General features: G+C 39.4%; 1 protein-coding gene across 3 annotated transcripts in view; it reads left to right on the top strand.

Annotated features, from left to right (window-relative positions):
• Nucleotides 1-20,640, top strand: part of LOC114655756 (flotillin-2a) — a 96,935-nt gene that overhangs the window by 59,400 nt on the left and 16,895 nt on the right. For all 3 annotated transcript variants that reach the window (XM_051930828.1, XM_028806969.2, XM_051930829.1), the window contains 4 exons: nucleotides 12,170-12,293; nucleotides 14,558-14,676; nucleotides 20,069-20,182; nucleotides 20,300-20,419. In XM_051930828.1, the coding sequence (XP_051786788.1) occupies nucleotides 12,170-12,293; nucleotides 14,558-14,676; nucleotides 20,069-20,182; nucleotides 20,300-20,419 (477 nt within the window). The remainder of the gene's footprint in view (nucleotides 1-12,169; nucleotides 12,294-14,557; nucleotides 14,677-20,068; nucleotides 20,183-20,299; nucleotides 20,420-20,640) is intronic.

The following is a 20,640-nucleotide window of genomic DNA, read 5'->3' as shown; positions in this document are numbered from 1 at the left end:
AATTCTTGAATGGTCAAGCCAATTTAAATACAATTGAGCATGCTTTCCATATGCTGAAGAGAAAACTTAAGGGTAAAAGCTCCCAGAACAATCTGGAGTAGAAGATGTTTGCATTAGAGGCTTGGCAGAAGATACTCAGCCCCTGGAGATGTCTGTGGATTGGAGAATTCAAGCAGTCATTACATGCATGGGATATGCGACAAAGTACTAAATATGACTGCTTTCATAGACCAACTCTTGCTATGTCCCCAACGTTATAGTGCCTGAAAATAGGGGGACTATGTAGAAAAAGTGTTGTCATTTTTACATAGTGTGAGCAAAATATTTGTAAATACCTCTAAATTGTTTGATTTGTAATTTTAAACTGTGTAAATCAAGGAAAAATGTGCCTTTGTCCCAAGCATTACGGAGAGCACTGCAAAGGCTGAAAAAAGTTTTAACATGAAATAATTAAGCAGGGGCATGTCAACACAAAGGTGAACATCTAAAATTAAATGTACAGTATACTGTAAATTAAAACCAAACAGTTGTACAGACTAAGAACTTTCATAATAGTAAAAACTTAAAAAAATAATCTATACATAAAATTATTTTCGCGTTTGAAACGGAAATTACGTATGACCATGCGATGTGGAAATTACATATGAAACGGAAATAATGTATGACCGCGCGATATGGAAATTACGTATGACCACAGAACATATTATAATACAGGAACTAATCACTTCGTTTGTGGATGCCATTTTTATATCGTCTTTACGAATTGTTATTATTTGTGTAAGAGTTATTTTACTGATATTGAAAATAAGTAAACACAAACACGCCGATCTATCCCATAAAAGTATACCCCACGTCGTCCTCTCCCAGCCCTCCTCTCTGGACTACAGCGCTGACCCGTCCGCTGCCAGGCGCGTTCTGACAAAGAAGTTTTATTTATTCATCCACGTGACTGTCGCGGAAACTGCCACATTGTAACTTTTTTTTTAGTTGGCAGTACTTGATAGTAGAAGAGATGAGGAAAACAAATTTGTGTCTTTCTACTTTTTAACTGCGGCGAGCTGTAAACAATGTGTGTGAGAACAAACTGGACTCTGGGAGGCTCGAAATGTTGGGCTGCTCCGCGGGGTTGAGAGCTTCGCAGTTTCGGGCAGCGTCCTCTCATCTCGCACTGTTTGTGACACTTCAAGTGCGATGTCGGCTCCTGGGAGAGTGGAAATCTTTGCAAATGAGTGTAATCGGTGCCATCGAAGCAGGACTCTGTTTGTAAATTACCCTGCACTACTACTTACTGTCCCTTAAGGTGAGTTCGGGTCACTAAAACCCCACAACATTCAAAGTTTCTTTTGTGATGAATTATTTTAAGAAGTAAATCACAGGCACGTAGTGCAAGGTTGTCAGGCAGAAATTTGGATGATCACATACAAAATGCAATTTCTATACCACAGCTGTCGTGTAGCGCCTTTCACAAGGGATCTACTACCGAAACATAATCCAAATACATTTTAGCTACTGTTAGTACTACTTACCTGTTGTGTTATAGCGCCTTTAAAATGTAGTTTACCCCAAACCACTCTAGTAGTGCTCAATATATCTTTACTTCTTAAATGTTAATGTTTTACTGTTTAATAACTTATATACTACATTTTATTTTTTTTCCCTTGCACTCACTGAGCGAAGCCACTGGGTAATCAACTAGTAAATAAATAAAAGTTAAAAATGTTAAAAAAACAAAATGTTGTAATTTTGTATGCAGGTCAATGTCACAGCTGGAATAAGGCCAACTGGTGCCCTGAGCCAGGGGTGAGCTGTGGTAGCTGCAGGTTTTTTGTTCCAGTCCAGTTTCTTAATAAGAAGTCAATTATTGCTGATGAATTACGGATTGCTTAAGCAATATTTTAATGCTTCATTTCAGTTGACTCACTTATTAACATTTCCCAACCCTAATTGCTTGTTTTAGTATTATACAGTGCATTCACTGTTTTTAATTTCTCCTTTTTAGCAATAAGATGCAAATGACAAAGGAACCAGCAGTTCTCCATGTAATTTATCTCCATTTACACCTTTCTGTATTCATTATGAACTATTTGGTTTAATAAAATATTTGGAAGGAAGTTGAAGAGATAAAAGTGAAGGACAGAGAATTAATCAACTGTTTATGGCTTCAAATCATTTGTTGTTTTTTTTAATACTTTTTAAGGATATCAACCAATCGATGATACAGGAATGTCCTGACAGGCCATCAAATTAAATAAGATCTGTTGTTTACAACAATTGGCTTCTAATTAAGCAACTGGATTGGAGCAAAAACCTGTAGTCACCGCTGCCCTCAAAGTTGCACATCACTCCCCTAAGTACATCCCAACACCTTTCCATTGCTTAACTGAGAAGACATTAAGGTTTAGTATGTAATGAATGTGAAATTAGGGATTAAAATGTGTGTTGTTTATGCTTGCCAATCAGAGTCCATAGCAGTTTCATTATGTGGTGTGCAGCAACACACACAACCAGTGCATGCTCCCCAACCTGACCTGGCCTGAGATTAAAGTTGAATATGTCAATTACAAAACATCTGACTAAAGTTGAGTGTGGCAGTGAAAGAGTTGAGTGTGGTGGTCTCCCTACTATGATGCTGCTTAATGATTAATCTGGAGCTTATCAAGGTGATACTTTGCAGTCACATCTTAATAACACCTAATGATAGAACATCGCATTCTGTTGGCAGGGTTGAGATTTCATGATAATAAAAGAAAGGCCGACCTGTTTAAGAAGCTGCTAGTCTTTGCATTTTGATTGTATAAAAAATGTAGTCATTTAGAAAGGCCAGGATCTAAGAGTTAACTGGTTTGAGCATTTATTACAACCTGTGATGATTTCTTTGTTAAAATGCCTTGACATTTTGTAGTGTAGCATGTGTGTTATTTTGCCTTTGAAACATTTAAAGACTGGTGATCACAGGGAACACAAAGCAAATGACTGCCTTAAAAGATAATTGCTTTATTTAAAATACATTTTAAAGAGCTTTTGGATAACGAGTATTTAACTGATAAAACAGAGAACTCGTCCCCTACCTCTCCAAAGTTTATTTATGGAAAGTAATTTCCAACATTGACAACAAGTTGTTAAAAAAGTTGCATCATGCACACATTTTTATAATTATGGAATAAACTGCTGACAAATATATCTTTGCAATGAGTACACCAGTACTATATGGCCAAACGTGAGTTCAGGTATTTCTGCTTCACCCATTTCTAACAGGTGCATAGAATGAAGCACATAGCCATGCAGTCTTCATTGACAAACACATTCAGTAGAAGGGGTAGTACTGTAGATCTCAGTGGCACTGTCATAGGGTGTCACCTTTGCCACAAGCCAGTATATGAACATTTCTGCTTGCTAGGCCTGTCCTGGTCAATTGTTAGTGTTATTATTGTGAAGTAGAAGCATTAAGGAGCAACAACGGCAATGGGAGTGCTGAATACATGGTGCGTAAAAATTGCCTATCCTCTGTTGCATCATCATGTGTCAGGAACTTTGTGAAATGGGTTTCCATGGCCAAGCAAACACACACCAGCCTGAGATCAGTGCCAAGCATCTTCTGGTGTGGTGTAAGCATGCTGCTGTTAGACTCTGGGGATGTGGAAATGTGTTGTGGAGTGAAGATTCCTGCTTCTTGGGCAGTTTGACAGATGCCAGGAGAACACCACCTTCTGGACTCCCTAGTGTCGACTATAAAGGTTTGGAAGAAGGATGATGGTGGTCTGGGGCTGTTTTTTAGGGTTTGGTCTAGGTTCCTTGGTTCCAGTGAAGACTCTTGTTAATGTTACAGCATACAAGGACATTTTAGACAATTGTGTGCTTCCAACTTTGTGGCAGCAGTTTGGTGACAGCCCTTATCTGTTCAAACATCACTGTGCCCTTGTTGACAAAGCCAGATCCATAGAAACATGGAGGAACTCTAGTGGCCTACACCTTTTGGAATGACTTGGAATGTCAGTTGTGAGCCAGGCTTTCTTGTCCAGCATTAGTACCTGACTTCACAAGCGCTCTTGGACTCCTTTTCTATAGACTGTGAAGGACAGCCGGGTCCCATGCCCGGCAGGGACGCCCCTACTGCATCTGTTCCGGGGGAGCTACCATGGACAGCTCAATACCTCCCCCGGGACACTTGGTGGCAGACGCCCTGGCGGATGATGATTCCCCAGCCTGGCGCATGGCTCCATGGGAGATGGAGTCCTCCACAGCCTGGTTGGGGGCTCGGATGGCCGCCAGAGGGAGCTGCATGGAGTCAGCAGCCTGGCTGGTCATATCTTCAGCCCCACCCGGAAGGGCAATTAGGACCAGGTGGCCAAACACCTGGAGCGCTTCCGGGTGGGGTATAAAAAGGGCCAGCCACCATCACTCGAGAGAGCCAGAGTCGGGAGTAGGAGGACTAAGCCTGAGGAGGAGTGGTGGTAAAGAAAGAAAGGAAGAGAAGAGTGTTGTGGTTAGTGGGTGTTTTGGGACTGTGTTGGGCCTGTGGGACACGGGGAAGGCGTGCCCCACGGCTGAAGAAGAATAAAAGTGTGCTTTGTGTAAGTGCGTGCCTCTGTCTGAGTCTGTGCCGGGTCGGGCGCAATATAGCGCCGTTCACAAGACACACTCTAAAATCTTGTGTGAAGGCTTTTATAGCTGCAGCAGGTGAGCCAATCTCCATAATAATGCCCATGGTTTTGGAATGGGATGTCCAAAAAGCTCGTATGGGTATGATGGTCAGGTGTGTCCATAAACCTATTGGCCATATAGTGTATATGATAATACAGTAAATATTGTGAATTATAAGAACATGACAACAAAACAACACCTTCACCTTTGCAGACCATTTTCAATCCATTAGATTACTTTATATCAGTCTTTTCTCTGCTCATTTGCTGTTAAAATCAATATAGCATTGGTTTTAGCCAATTCAAAATGTAGACTTGAAAATCTGCTGATTGACTGTTTTTCCCAAATATCCATACTAGTCAAGTGCGCTTGGGCTTTGAGGAAGGTTGGTTATTTTTGGAACAGAGATCTATTGTGTTTCAGTGGCTCCTAAACTTGACCTGCAGCGTTAAATATCATTCTGGCGAGGATGTTTTATTAATTTAAATTTTAAGTTTTTTTTTTTTTTTTTTTTTTTTCAGCTCTGTTAAAGGTAGTACCTTTTTTGCAATAAGTTTGCCATAAAATATCAGTATTACACTCTTGTGCTTTATTATTCTTACCTTTCAACTTCATAACAGAAATACTCTGCGTAAATAAATTTTAAACAGAACACTTTGCTTCACTTATTGCTCAGTTATATTAATGCTTATTTACATATTATATTAAAAATGTAACATTTCTAATCTGTGCAACTTTATAACTATGTGTAGCAGTGTTTTTTGTACTTTGCAGAAGGTTAAAAAAGCTTTTTGTGTGTTGTGACATCTGGTGGAATTGTGGTGCTAAGTTTCATCTTCATGATTGTGGACATCTGGCTTGTCAGTGAATGAAAGTCTTCAGATTGTTGCGTTTCCATTAATCTTAGGTTTCCCATGATTATCTTGCACACTGATTCCGTGCTTTCATTCTAAATAGATTCAGTCCATTTTGGCTGAAGTAACACATCAAGATACCCTACAGAGTGCATCATTGGAAATGCTCCTTCACATCATGCAGTATTTATGTATTATTTATTTTGTTAAGCTTAAGATCAATTATGAATGATTTCTATTAAGGATGTGTGAAGTTAATTCTCAATATCTCAAATTAGACCTATTTATAAACCCAATGTGCAACATAGTCATGCTTAAGATGTATCCACAATATATGAATGCTGTTCATATGCTTTGAAAGAACTACTAGTTTTCCTTTATTGTTAAACAACAGAGTTACTTTATGTACGCTAGTATTATTTATGTGTCTTACAGTTGGGCTCTTAAAAATGGGACTATAGCAGTTCAAATTCTTAGCCTTATTGATCAGAGAGTAGTAGAGAGAAACAGAACACCAAATCAGCACAGCAAAACCAAAGGAACGATACAAGGCTAATGCAGAACTGTAAGTTATAGTCTGAACAGTACATAAGAGCTTTTGAATTTCTTAGTAAACAATTGGATTTTAACAAGAGTAGCCTGCCTTGCTTACAGAAAATTCAGAAACTAAATGTGTGTGGCTCTTATGGGAGAAATGGCTGCTGTGCTATACATGTACACCAGCAACCCAGGTGCAGCAGTTCAAGGTGGTATCAATGACCAACCACTCCAGAATTATCAGGAATATATGAAAATCCTGCATAACAAAAGGACACACAAAGCAAAAAAGTCACTAATCACGCTTTGACAAATTCTGCCAGCTGTATTGGATGGTGAGAGGCCTTACTGCCCTTATTCAAATCTGTATGAAGAACAGGCAAAGGCTATATTATTTGTTAGAAAGGGGGCCTGGGCATTTAAGGTAGACATGTAAAGGAAACTTTTACAGATATAGCAAGTATTAGTTTTAGACATGTATGTACTTTTTAAAGGGCTACATTTTCTCTATATTATTATATAGAACAGTGCAATTCTGGATTTTTTTTTCCAACAGTGCAGTCATCTATTGCTGTATTGTGGTGTAATTTTAGAATATTTGCATTCCACTGACTATCCCAGCTGTAAACTTGCCCCACCTGTTCTGATTCAATATGTGCTTTCATTTACAACATGCTGTGTTGCGATGTGACGTGTGACACTAAAAGTATGCCTGGCATCCTGGGAGGATGGGCTGGCATTTTGTGAGAGCTACATTAACAGTTCTGAAAGTGGCAGGGAGCTTTCATTGGCCTTTCCCACACTCGCTAAACAATAGGTGCACACTTTCCCAAGCCCAGTATCTACAGTTTGCTGTTGATTTTAACCAAGATGAAAGAGAACTCATTACCAAACACCAACAGTGGGAAACAAGAAGCCCACATCTTTCGTGCCTAGCTCTTGTGCAGAAGGAGCAATTGCATGGAAATTAATTCCACCGTAAAAGCTAGCACTTTTTAGAACACACTAAGTTCCTTGCAGTAAGAAGGCAATTAAAGGACTTGCATGATACAAAGCACAGATGGATGTTGGTGATTATTACTATTATTATTGTTATTGTTATTATTAAATGTGTGGCATGTTACTCAATCAATTTCCCAATGAGTCAAATGTATGTAAACCATGAATATATGTGTATTGTCAGTATCTGGGGGTGGGTCATGTAACTAGGGTGTTGGGGGCACAGCAGTACCCACATAGTTGAAGTTCTTTTAAAAAAATAAAATCCAATTTTCAAGATGGCCTTTAAATTGCCTCACTTTTTTTTTAAATAAACAGAACTCAAAATGCTCTTCAGTTGTTGAATAGCAGTAGGCTTGCATCAGTAGAGTTACAGCCTAGAGCGGCGGTTGTCAGCTTGTGTGGTACACAAGTAGCTGCTAAGTGATATGCGAGAAAGCACAAAATAAGTAAATGAAAAGTGCACAGACAGTTACGCAGCATCCGAACCTGAGTGTTCCTGCTTAGCTACGCTTAAGTTTCACCTCTCAGTGCTCCTGCTTCAAGACTCAACTCCTGCCCCTCCTGCCTGGTCTTGTTCTCCTTTTCCTTGTCCACGCCAACGGCAATTCCATGTCTGCCCCTGGGGTCCAAGGAAACCACTCCCTCTGTCTTCCCACTTTCTGGGCTGATCCATTCCAGGAACTGCACACCAAGACTGATGAATTTTTGCGAAAGAGTGTCTTAACTGGCGAGTGACTGTTCTCTTTATCACATCGTCCACCCTACGAGAAGTCTGCAGAGCGTGCGTCTCTCTTCCTCCGGCTCATGTCCGGGCTATATATATTACAGCAGTTTTATTTATAAAGAAATTTAACCAGTTGTATCTTTCAGATGTTGTAAGTCGCTTTCAATGAAGTTGTCAACCAAATAATAAGTAACATGGTATTTCACAGGTTGCTTTAAAAACACACCTGTACAGCATAAGTATAAAAGTGTGCAGATAAATTATTCAGTGTGATTAGCAATGTTGGAGTACTTTCTTTTTCTCACACTGGTGATTCGGACTAGGCCTATATTTGAGAACAAACTTACACACAGAATACAGGCTTATTTATATGGTCTGCTACCAGTTGTGCATTCACAAAATACCAGTAAGACATAAAGCAATATAAACTCTGTGATGTTTAATGACCAAGTATACAACGGATTAAACCTCGGATGCTAGTTTCACAGTTAACAAGAATAATGTTAAAACAAAAACAAAGTGTGAGATTTGAATTCCAAATGATGGTATAGAAACAAAGCGAAGTACCACCAAGTCACTGCTGACAGCCACCTCATTATATAGCTCTAATATATTATGAAGTAACTAAACTGCATGTATACTGTAGATGAGCAGTTGAGGTACATCACAGAGCTGTGATCTTTGGATTTTGCTGCTGCTGCTAAATTAGGAAACTTATTTTAAGTAACTTTTGAAAGCATCATTTCAGTGTTGTCAGGCTCCCTACATGTATGGCAGGGTTACCTGGTATAAAGACTAGCATTCCGTCATTTGTAATTGTGTTAATTCCTTATCTGTATCTATTTTGGTTTTCTATCTTATGTCAAGTACCATAGGTGAATTCAACTGTTATCTGAGGGTGACACATCTGCAGATTTTAGAAAGCAAGTAGGTAAACATGGCGCCTCTCGTGCTGCTTTCCGTTTAAAGTGGGAAGCTAGAATTTTCGAGTTCCTAGTCGGAATTTTCACCTGGAACACACCCCTTTCCCCCCTTAGTCAGATTTTCCAACTTGGATGCTTGGGGTTGGTCTGTCATGACAAAAAATCCAAAATGGTGACGCACATTACAGGCTTTTTAATGAAAGCTGTAGCATTATGTGGTTTATGAGCTCTTCTGACTATGTTTCATTAAATCAGTCGTGTATGCTATTTGGATACACAGAATACCCCATAATACATTGTTCTCAACTGCTGTTTATTCTGATGGAGCAAACCCAACAAAGGTTTTCCTGGAGCCCCCATATTTGTTTTCCGAATATTTTACTGGAATGCGCTAAACTTGGGTGTGATGTCATTTCCAGCTCTGACGTCCAACTTCTGAGGTTAATGGAACGCAGCCTCATTCCTTGTGAGAAAGATGTATTACAGTTTAGAAAGGAGAGAGTGGGAAATGTTGGAAGTTGTGTTTTACAAATCGCATTATGTTCTACTATACAGCAAGGCATTTATATGAGCCTAGCTGTATTTTGAGGGAATTGGTTGCTTGAATAGATTTGATTTATTACATCTTATTTCAGATTATTACATTGAAAAGTCCACTGATTTATTTATAAGTTTATAAGTAATATGAGAGAGATGTGAGAATAAACTGCTTAAAGAATGTATATTTTATGCAGCTCTTGAGAAGTAATAAAATTAAACAAGTAAAAATAAATTTTGTAATATTACATGAAAGTAAAAATTTAAATATAAGACAGAATGAAAGCATTTCAAGAGTAATGGGGTGTATAAAAGTTTTCAAAACTCTGATGTTCCACCACAATGATTCAATTCATGGTTAACTTTATTAGCATGTCCTACATTTTCTTGAACCTTGCACCTTGATTTACTCCCTGACAAGAATTTGGATGAGAAGTGCAAGCCTGTGTGTCATTGTCTACCTTTCCTTTTTTTTGGAGTTATAGCATAACTCTTTCCTCTACACTTTTACGCCATGCGCTGTAGTGCTCCACAAACAGATCCATCTGTGCCTTTGCATTGCTTTTTATTGATACTTTGATTCAGACTTTGTCATGAATGAATTGCCCATTTTGTGTCTGATGTTTTCTCCCACTATGGTGACCACTTCTGCATGTTTCAGGTGATTATATCCATTTATTTACCGTAGATACTCGCGTATTAGTCGATCTTGCAGATAAGTCGAGTGTATTTTTAAGCCGAAAATTACGAAATTTGTTATGACCCGCGTATAAGTCGAGGGTAAAACTTGACAGCTTGCGACCTTTAACACTATGTACTGGCCGACAGGTACGTGCGATTGCAGCCGCTAGATGCCGGCTTGCTCCCGCAACCTTTAACACTATGTACCGGCAGTCCAGCCAGCGTGATTGCAGCCGCTATATGCCGGCTTGCTCCCGCAACCTTTAACACTATGTACTAGCCGACAGGCACACGCGATCGTATCCACTATATGCCGGCTTGCTCCAGCAATCTATAACATTATGTACTGGCTGACAGGCATGTGCGATTGCAGCTGCTATATGCCGGCTTGCTCCCGTGACCTTTAACTCTATGTACCAGCCGACAGGCACGCGCGACAGCAGCCGCTAGATCGCACGTGGCAGCTAATGGTATGTTTGTTATCCAAAACCTGCAAAAGCTAATGCTCAAATTCAAGTATTTCACAGTTTAAAGAATTTTTTAATGAAATTAGAAAAAAACTAGCTAATTAGCAATAGTATTGCTGGCTTATAATTATTTCAAAGACCATGGGAAATGGCAGATGACTGGTAGCTTAACACCGTGAAGCGTTGAGTGTACAATGTCATTACCCAAATTCTATGGACAATTGTGTTGCCCCGTGGATAAGTCGACCCTGTTTTTTTGAATGAATTTTAAGGCGTACATTTTTCGACTTATACGCGAGTATCCACGGTAGGTGATAGTTTGATTCAATTAAGCTTCCAAACATATGTTACATTAATGTAACTAGAACGCTGAAAGGTAAAGTGACTTGCTCAGTGTTGTCCGGTGAGTGTGACGCCTGGTTTGCCTGTACCTGAAATGTTCCCTTCAACCCGTAGCATCACTAGTTATGAAACTGAGGTTGACTGAGCAATCAGGACATACACAAATACACACACACAGCAAGAGATGGTGCAAAGTGTTTTGTGCCTTTATTCTAACAAAGCAAAATGCAGTGCAAATACAATAAATAAATAATCCTTTATAAAACCATGCTCAGTGGAGGTTAAAAGTCACAATAAATATACAGTGCATCCAGAAAGTATTCCCAGCGCATCACTTTTTCCACATTTTGTTATGTTATAGCCTTATTCCAAAATGGATTAAGTTCATTTTTTTCCTCAGAATTCTACACACAACACCCCATAATGACAACATGAAAAAAGTTTACTTGAGGTTTTTGCAAATTTATTAAAAATAAAAAACTGAGAAAGCACCAATTAATTGTTAAAACCAGAATCCGTTCTTTAAAATCCCTCTTGAGCCTCTGTGTTTCCTTCTAAAACAAACGTCTCTTCTGCTCATCCTTTCACGGTCTCCTCAGTGAGAGGAGACATCCTCTGACAGGTGCAGACAGCCCTTAAAACTCTGTTGTGTCCTTGTCAACATCCAGCGTCTGTGGGGACCCTGGGAGCCCTGCTCACATCTTCCGCCGCTGTGCCTTGGTCTCCACTGGAATCTCTCTGAGTAGATGGTAATTCCTGCCTCCTGTGTGCTCAAAGGAACGACCCTTCCCTATAAGCACCATCTCGTCAGCCCACCTGAAATGACATTCCTGACTGCCTGCCCCCTCCTACTTGTAGCACCACCAACTTAGCCACGATCCTGACACTTCATCTTTCATTCTTTCACTTTAACCTACACACTCATTTCTTTCTCAATCTGTTTCTTCCTGTTTAGTAATTTTCTTTTAGCCTCCTCAGGCTTCTCTTGTACTCTAGTGGGTGCCATGCGCTAATTACAGTCAATGGAGTGCCAATGTGGAACACGTAACTTAATCAAATAATCAGCTCACCTCCACACTGAGCATCTTGTGGCTGCCTGACTCTGTAGCCATGGACCCCAAAACAGGTTTTATCACAGCGAGTCAGTAGTTGAAATTCGATAAGACTCCCTTGGCTCAGGCAACCTCTGGAAAGCTTCTGATTGGAAGTGGTTTTTCATTCTCAAAATTCACTGCACATAACTTCAGCATGCCATGTCTCGGACTTATCTACTGTGCTTGATCTAATAAGTCCATCAGGACAGCATCAACACAGTTGAGTAACCACCATTTAGGTTGATTTTTTCAAAGCATTTGAACAGCAAATACATATTGTTATACTCCTGAAACTTTAATAAACCCTAATAGTTCCTTTTTTAAATGTAAATTTAACATTTCTTGTGTTTCTTCCTCAATTGTACAGGTTAAAGTAATGACTGAAAAAGAGCTCCTTGCAGTTGCTTGTGAGCAGTTTTTAGGGAAAAGTGTTCAAGAAATCAAAAATGTTGTGCTGCAAACTCTGGAAGGTCATCTTCGCTCGATTCTAGGTAAGTTACCTTTATGCAGTCATTCTGTAGCACACAGCTTGGTCCTGATAAATACCGTTTTTGATCCATTCTCTGCATCTCAATTCTTCGGCCAGGTGGGATAATTTGGGCCAAGAGCCACAGCAGAAAAAGGGAAGTTGTTTATAGCAGTTGGATATGTTGCATTCATGTATGATTTATGAACATCTACAACAGTAGTATAGCTAGATGAATGGGATTTTAACCCCTACTGCCTGTTTGATATTGATATTTTTCCTTGGTTTGACAGATTTAAACTGTAATTTGTTATAGCTTTGGGTTCAAAGTTGTGTGGATGCTCTCTAAACCCTGTGTTACTGTTCAAAATGTTAATTTTGAGTAAAGATGAGCCATCAACCACGGCCATGTCTTAGAATTTACATTTTGTACCCGCGATGATAATGCAGCTGAGTAAAAGAGCAGAGATTGGCTAAATGTGATTTGTGTTTATGTTGCTTAAATCTTATTTTAGATCAGCAAAACATGTTACATTTCCCTTTCTTAAGGGACATAAACCTTGGAAGATGGAGATGATCTATAGCATAGTTTTGATTTATTTTTCATATAGCACACTGCCACTTACTTTATAAGCCCAGAGTGGTCCATGTACTTAGACTAATCAGCCACAGCATTAAAGCCACCTGCCTAATATTGTGTATGGCCTCCTTGTGCAACCAAAACAGCTCTGACCTGTTGAGGCATGAACTCCACAAGACCACTGAAGGTGTCCCGTGGTATCTGCCACCAAGATGTTAGCAGCAGAACATTTAAGTCCTGTAAGTTGCGATGTGGGGCCTCCATGGATCAGACTTGTTTTTTCCAGAACATTACCCACATTGCAATCCGATAAAGCATCTGTGGAATTCAGAGTCCCGAGTCAACACCTTGAACTCTTTCTAATGTTTTTCAAGCTATCCCTAAACAATTTTTGCAGTTTGACCGGGCATATTCACCCGCCAAAAGAGGCCACTGCCCTCAAGAAATACAGATGTCATGAAGGGGTTTGCCTGATCTACAACAATCTTTCAGTAGTTGGCATGTGTCAAAGTAACATCTACATGAACCAGCTTTCCTTCTTCCCATAGCGCATCCTGCTACCATCTCCTCCTTAGATAAACAACAACACACCCTGTCATCGATGTGATTTGTAGACCAGGCCACCTTCTTCCATTACTCCCAAGACCCAATTCTGATACCTACTTGTCCACTGTAAGCATCTTAAGTAGTCAGTGGACAGGGCTCAGCATTGGCACTCTAACCGGTCCATGTCTACTCAACCCCATACCCATTAAGCCGCGATGCACTGTGTGCTCTTGCACCTTTCTCTCATGGCCAGCATTAAATTTTTGTGCAATGGTTCTGTGAGATCAGACCAGTTGGGCTAACCTTTGCTCCCTACAAACATCAGTAAATGTTGCGCGCTTATGACTCTGTCGCCTGTTTACTGGTTGTTATTTCTTAGACCAGTTTTGGTATTTACCAATTACTGCATACATGGAGCATCCAACAAAACCAGCTGGTTTGGAGATTCTCTGGCTCAGTTTTCTAGCTATCACAGTTTGGCCCTTGTCAGTGTCGCTCAGATCCTTATGCTTGCCCGATTTTTTTTTTTTTTTTTTTTTTTTTTTCCTTCTCTGCTTCTAACACATCACCTTGAACCGACTGTTCATGTCCTGCCTAATATATTCCAACCTTTAACAGGCATCATTTTAATGAGATAAACCATGTTAGTCATTTCACCTGTCAGTGGTATTAATGTTGTGCCTGATTGGTGTATGTAGTTTTTAATTATTTTGGTACCCTCCTCAGAAATGTTACCCACTGACTACTAAGAAAATCTGTGGTTGTGTTTTCTGTTATGTTATAGGCTTGGGAGGTCTAGTATAGTTACTGTAAATGGACTTCAGATTTTTGTCAAGGCCGTTAAAAAATAATGTCAACACCACATCTAAAAAGCTTCAAGAGTTATAGATCAGTTTCTAGAAATTTAAAGAGGAAGACTGGGGAAGAATCAAATTACATCCAAAACTTCCAAATTGCATCTGATGTACTTTAAGTGAGATGATGTTCATAGGATATGAGAACCAGCTTCTTCTTATCAAAATCAATTGTAATCTCGTTAAGATACCAACTGATATACAACAACATCATATATTAGCAACATAAATATATTTATAGATTGTATATTAATTTCTTAATGTGCTTAAATATTAGTAATTCATTTTTACAATTTATTTATTTTTTAGGCACTCTGACTGTTGAGCAGATTTACCAAGACAGAGATCAGTTTGCAAAGCTAGTGCGGGAAGTGGCAGCCCCGGATGTTGGACGTATGGGCATTGAGATTCTTAGCTTTACCATAAAGGTAAAATTCAAATTTTATTGTTTTTTTTTTTTTTGTGCGGGTTCTAAAAAGTATTGAATCTGGATAGTTTCCTAAACATGCAAACTGGACTAATGGCACCCCTGCTCCTGCTGCTGTTAGAGAGGGTATTCCATTGTTTCCAGTCTGGCGCTGGTTACCATTTTGGAGTAAGAGGAATCCCTCCAACTTCTTTGTGATCACACCCTAAACACGGGGGTCTCTGTTATACAGCAGAAATTCCAGCCAGGTTGAGCAGAGAGTTTATAGGGGCAAACAGTCAGCTGAGGCCTTACAAGGGTTTTTAAAGAAAGGGATGGAGGTTTTGACATTGGTTTCCTGGGTGCACATAAGCTCATCCCTTTGGTTGACAAATGGTGCAAAGATCTGTCCATCAGTGTTACTCATTATTTATTTCTTTCGTTTTATATATATATATATATATATATATATATATAAATAAAAAAAGTCCACATTATATATTTAGATATGCTTACATATAAAATCCGCAAAGTCGTGAATCCGCGAAAAGTGAACCGCGAAGTAGCGAGGGATTACTGTAAATAAAAAAAATTAGTTACTATAAAACCAGTTAATTAAAATTAAATATATCAGATAAAATTTATATCAAACAAAATAAGCATGCTTGAAGAGGTGTGTCTTAAGGCAGGATTTAAAGGTAGGGAAAAAGTGAATGTTACAGATGTCTTGTGGGAGAAAGTTCCAGAGACGTGGGGCCACTTGGCTAAAAGCTCTAAATCCCATAGTAGTTAGGTGAGCAGAAGGTATAATAAGACTAATAGAGGAGGAGGATCTAAGAATACAGGATAGAGCAGACATATGAAGGTGCCAAATTGTGAAGGGTCTTGAAAGTAAAAAGCAAAATCTTAAAATCAATGTAGTATTTAACAGGGAGCCAGTGAAGTTCCTGAAGGACAGGAGTCATGTGTTCTATGGAAGGGGTTCTGGTAATGATATGAGCAGCAGCATTCTGAACCAGTTAGTTTGTGAGGAAGACCAGAAAGGATAGAATTACAATAATCAATATGAGATGTAACCAGAGCATGTACAAGAATCGCAGTGCTATTAGCTGTAAGAAACTGGCATAGATGGATGATATTACATAGATGGAAATATGCAGGCCGAGTGATATTAATATGTGCTTCAAATTTTAAGGTATTATCGACAGTAATACTTAAACTCCTAATCTGAGAGGGAGAGATTAGAGTATTATCAATAGTCAAAGAAATATTGTCACATTTGTCCAAAACAGTTTTAGTTCCCACCAGATTAACTTGTGTTTTATCACTGTTTATTTTGAGAAAATTAGCAGACAACCATGATATAACGTCCTGTGAGCAGTCAGAGAGGTGAGAGGAAAGAGTGTGGAAGAATGGAGGAATCAGGCTTATTAGAGAGATAAAGCTGGGTGTCATTGGCATAACAGTAGAAACGAATATCAGATTTCCTAACAACAACAACATTTATTTATATAGCACATTTTCATACAAAAAGTAGCTCAAAGTGCTTTACATAATGAAGAAAAGAAAAATAAAAGACAAAATAAGAAATTGAAATAAGGCAACATTAGTTAACATAGAAAAGGAGTAAGGTCTGATGGCCAGGGTGGACAGAAAAAGCAAAAAAAAAAACTCCAGAAGGCTGGAGAAAAAAATAAAATCTGTAGGGGTTCCAGGCCACGAGACCGCCAAGTCCCCCCTGGGCATTCTACCTAACATAAATGAAATAGTCCTCTTTGTAGTTAGGGTTCTCATGGAGTCACTTGATGCTGATGGTCATACAGACTTCTGGCTTTTAATCCATCCATCATTGTTGGAACATCATGGTGCTTTGAGACACCGGAAAAGGAAACAGAAGAGAGAGTAGGGGTTTTGTACAGATTTTAGAGCCACCATGAATGAAAATATGATTAAGAGGCAGAAGGTAAATAATAAATAGAACAGGGCCTAAGACAGAGCCCTTGGTAATACCACTAACAACTGAACAAATGTGATCTAGAATTTTTTTAACTGTATGAACAGACTATAATCCGAGAGATCAGATTTAAATTAGTCATGTGGATTGCTAATGATACCAGCCGATTTTAATCTCTCTAGGAGAATATCGTGAGAGATTGTGTCAAGGGCAGAGCTCAGATGAAGGAGCACAAGTATGGTTAACAGGCCAGAGTCGGCTGCCATCAGCAGGTCATTGGTAACTTTAACCAGGACTGTCTCTGTAATGTGAAACAGATGAAAATCAGACTGAAATTGTTCAAAGAAATGGTTTTCAGTAACGTAAGAGTGAACTTACATGGCAACAGTTTTTTCTAGTGTTTTTGAAAGGAATGGTAAATTTGAAATCAGACGATAATTATTTAAGTTGTAGTGTTCTGCCCCAGATTTCTTGAGAATTGTAGTTATCACAGCCCTTTTGAAAGATAAAGGAAAAAGTCCAGAGATAAGGGAAGAATGTACAATGTTATGTATTAAAGAAGAAAGAGAAGGCAAATAGGATTTAATTAAATGAGTAGGAAGTGGATCCAAGCAACAGGTAGAGAGAGGGTTTAGACGTTCTAATACCAGCAGATATTTCCTTCACAGCTGGGAGTTCAAAACTAGAAAGAAAAGAAGTGGGAGGGGGTCATAAAATGTTCCATGTTCTGAGTTTACTAAAGAGGTCAGCTGCTGGTGGATATTTCCAACTTTACTAATAAAAAAGGTCATAAAAAAGTTACATTGATCAGTGCAATAGAACTGAGGTGGAAGATTGTCAGGTGGCCGTAGGGTGGTGTTTACAGTAGAAGCCCTAGTATTCCCTTCACCAGACCTAATGTAGTTTTTGCTGTAGTCACAGCATCCTTATAATAGTACATTTGGTCATCATACATGTCCTTCTGGACAGCGAAGCCTGTTTTTGTATAAAGGTGTTCTAAGTGGTGAAATTTAGCTTTGAATTGGTGTAATTCTGAAGTAATCCAGTGGCGGAATGGGTGAAAGAGACTGTCCAGGTTTTCAAAGGAGCCAAGTTATTTAAAAGACTCTACAGTCCATCATTGTAGTGGGAAACCAGCTCATCTGGGGTAAATAACTTGTTGCTGCTGGGCAGACCATCAGCTCCACTGGAGAAGGCAGTTAAATCAATATTCTTATTGTTGTGAAATGAGAGAGAATGAAGTAGGTTTGATTTATTCATCCATCCATCCTCTTCTGCTTATCTGAGATCAGGTCACAGAGGCAGCAGCTTGAGCAGAGATGCCCAGACTTCCCTCTCCCTGGCCACTTCTACTAGCTCTTCCGGGGGAATCCCGAGGCGTTCCCCCAACTCGCACTGCACCCAACCTCCTTGGCCCCTCCTACAGGTGGTGAGCCTATGGGAAGGGGTTTGATTAAATAAAATTAATTTGACATTAGAGGGACACCACATTATGGTCAGATATGGTGGACACGTCAGATGTGTACAATTACAGGGAGTAACGCCAGCGCAGCAGATAAGATCAAGAATATGGCCTTTAGAGTGAGCAGGAAAATGCAGACCAATACTATGAAGACATGATATAAAACCCTTCATAAAAGTATTAGTTTCAGTGTCCATAAATATATTAAAATTACCCAGCAGAATTAATACTAGAGGACATAGAATAAAGGGTATTTGCAAACTCGGACAATTAATTTAAAAAGTCTTTATTCAGGTTGGGTGGTCGATAAATAGTGGCAAGCACAGCAAGAGTAGGTCTATTGATTTGTAAGACAATGGACCCAATGAGGTGTACTGTGGGATAGTTATAAAGGATCATTTTTCATTTCTCATTGTAGAGTACTGCAAGACTGCCAACGCGACCAGAGGCATGGGGTTGGCAGATGTAAACAAACCCAGGAGGAACAGCTTACTTAAGCTGTGAAAAATCATTAGGTTGCTGCCAGGTCTCAGTCAAACAAACATAATCAAACTTATGGTCAGTTAGCAGATTGTAAAGTAGGGGGCACTTACTGGCAAGTGAACGGACGTTAAATAGCCCAAAGGCAAGTTTTGTTTTTCCAAGTTGTTACAGTAACTGACCTCTGCAGGTCCGTCCATATCACCATGAAGGTCGAGGAATAGTAGACCAAAAAGACTGTATCATGATACTTTTCCGACTAGAATGGAGGAGAATATCCAGCTGCTAATACAGTGCCAGTGGTGGCTCAGAGTGGTGAAACCGAAGTTGAAGAAATTCTGCGGCCATGTATTAGAATATCGATGTCACTGGAAGAAGTGTGAAAACCCCAATAATCCAGGTATGCTGGATTTATTCGATATTGTTAATACAAACAAAACCAAAATCTGTCATATAACAAAAAAGTATAACAACTACTGTCAATTAAACAAGAGAACAGCAGATTAATTAAATAAACTTAAGCAATAAAATAAAACTAAACCAAGTCTCCCACAGAGCAGCAGCTAGTAGCGCCAGCGTTCGCTCACCCAGAAGTCCTTGTCCTGTCATTCTTCATTTATGGGACTTGGACAGGATGCCAGTCCATAACAGGGCAAACACACGCATGCACACATACACAAGGGCCAATTTTTACCAACACCAATTCACATAACATGCATGTCTTTAGTCTGTGGGAGGAAACTGAAGCGCCTGGAAATCCTTACCTTTACTCAACATTCTGTGCTTTTGACTGATGGCAGCATCTTTTCAAATATTTTATCTATGTGCCTTTACAGATTTCAGAACTTCCACATAAAATACTGTAATAGGCAGCATGGATTAGCTGGCATTCTGGCAGGGATAAATAGTTACACACCTGACTGGAAAGCCCTTTTGATGGATGTATGTAGATGGGCACCCTGACCAAATTGGTTAGTGGGACCTCACCTGACCGGGAAGCTGTTATAATGGATGTGCAGGGGGAGACTGCTTCCCAGGGTCATGTGCTTCCCCAGTACACTGGGTAGCTACATACCTCTGGCATACATCGTATTTGAACACCTGCAGGGTTGCATGGGAGTTGTAGTTTTTGTGGGCAGCCCTGTTAGGGTCCTCAGGTGCTATTAGGGGGAGCTGCTGGAGGCAGACTCTCTTATATTGGGGTGGTTCCACCTGACCTGAAAGTGCTTCCTGGATGTAATGTGATAGCACCAGAAGTACTCCCGGGTCTGGTGTAAAGGAAGCTTTATGGGCATCGGAGACTGTGTCTGTGGCTGCAACGCCTCCTAGTGGTTCACAGTACTTATTTGAGCAATGTTTCATCCTCCCATACGGAATTACAGAGCATGTTTCAGTGAGATCAAAGCTGATTTTCTCATTTAGTTAACTAATAGTCAAATGGCTGTTTTGTCATTTTTGAATGATTAACGTGTGCTTTTCATAACTACGTGTGTTGATGTACTCACTAATTTTACATAGGATGTCTATGATAAAGTGGAATACCTGAGTTCTTTGGGGAAGACACAGACTGCTGCAGTTCAGAAAGATGCTGACATTGGTGTTGCAGAAGCAGACAGGGATGCTGGAATTAAGGTAGGATAATAGAAACAGAAGAAATACTTCAGGATTTTTTTTTTTTTTTTTTTTTTTGTGCATGTTTGGGTCTATTGCATCACTTCTATTTCTAAAATCTATCCTTTATTACTTTAGGAAGCAGAATGTAAAAAGGAGATGATGGACATCAAATTTCTGGCCGACACTAAAATGGCAGATTCCAAACGAGAACTGGAAATGCAAAAAGCTTCTTTTAACCAAGAAGTGAACACAAAGGTATGCTCAGATGTATTTAGGTTTATGAATACACATTTACTTGTCAAACTAGGGTGTATGTATGCCTGAAGGGTATTTTCACAATATTCCATACATTTAACTGGAAGATTAATCTCAATTAGATTATTTGGTAAAGGTTGTGGCCCCTCAGAGGGATATTATTGCATTGGCAATTCTTAAAATGCCTGGCATGAGTGTGTGAGAATATATGCAAGAGTGTG

This window comes from Erpetoichthys calabaricus, chromosome 8 (genome assembly GCF_900747795.2).
Source record: "Erpetoichthys calabaricus chromosome 8, fErpCal1.3, whole genome shotgun sequence".
Lineage (NCBI taxonomy): Eukaryota > Metazoa > Chordata > Cladistia > Polypteriformes > Polypteridae > Erpetoichthys > Erpetoichthys calabaricus.
The sequence above is the reverse complement of the archived record's forward strand: the minus strand, read 5'-3'. Positions and strand labels throughout refer to the sequence as shown.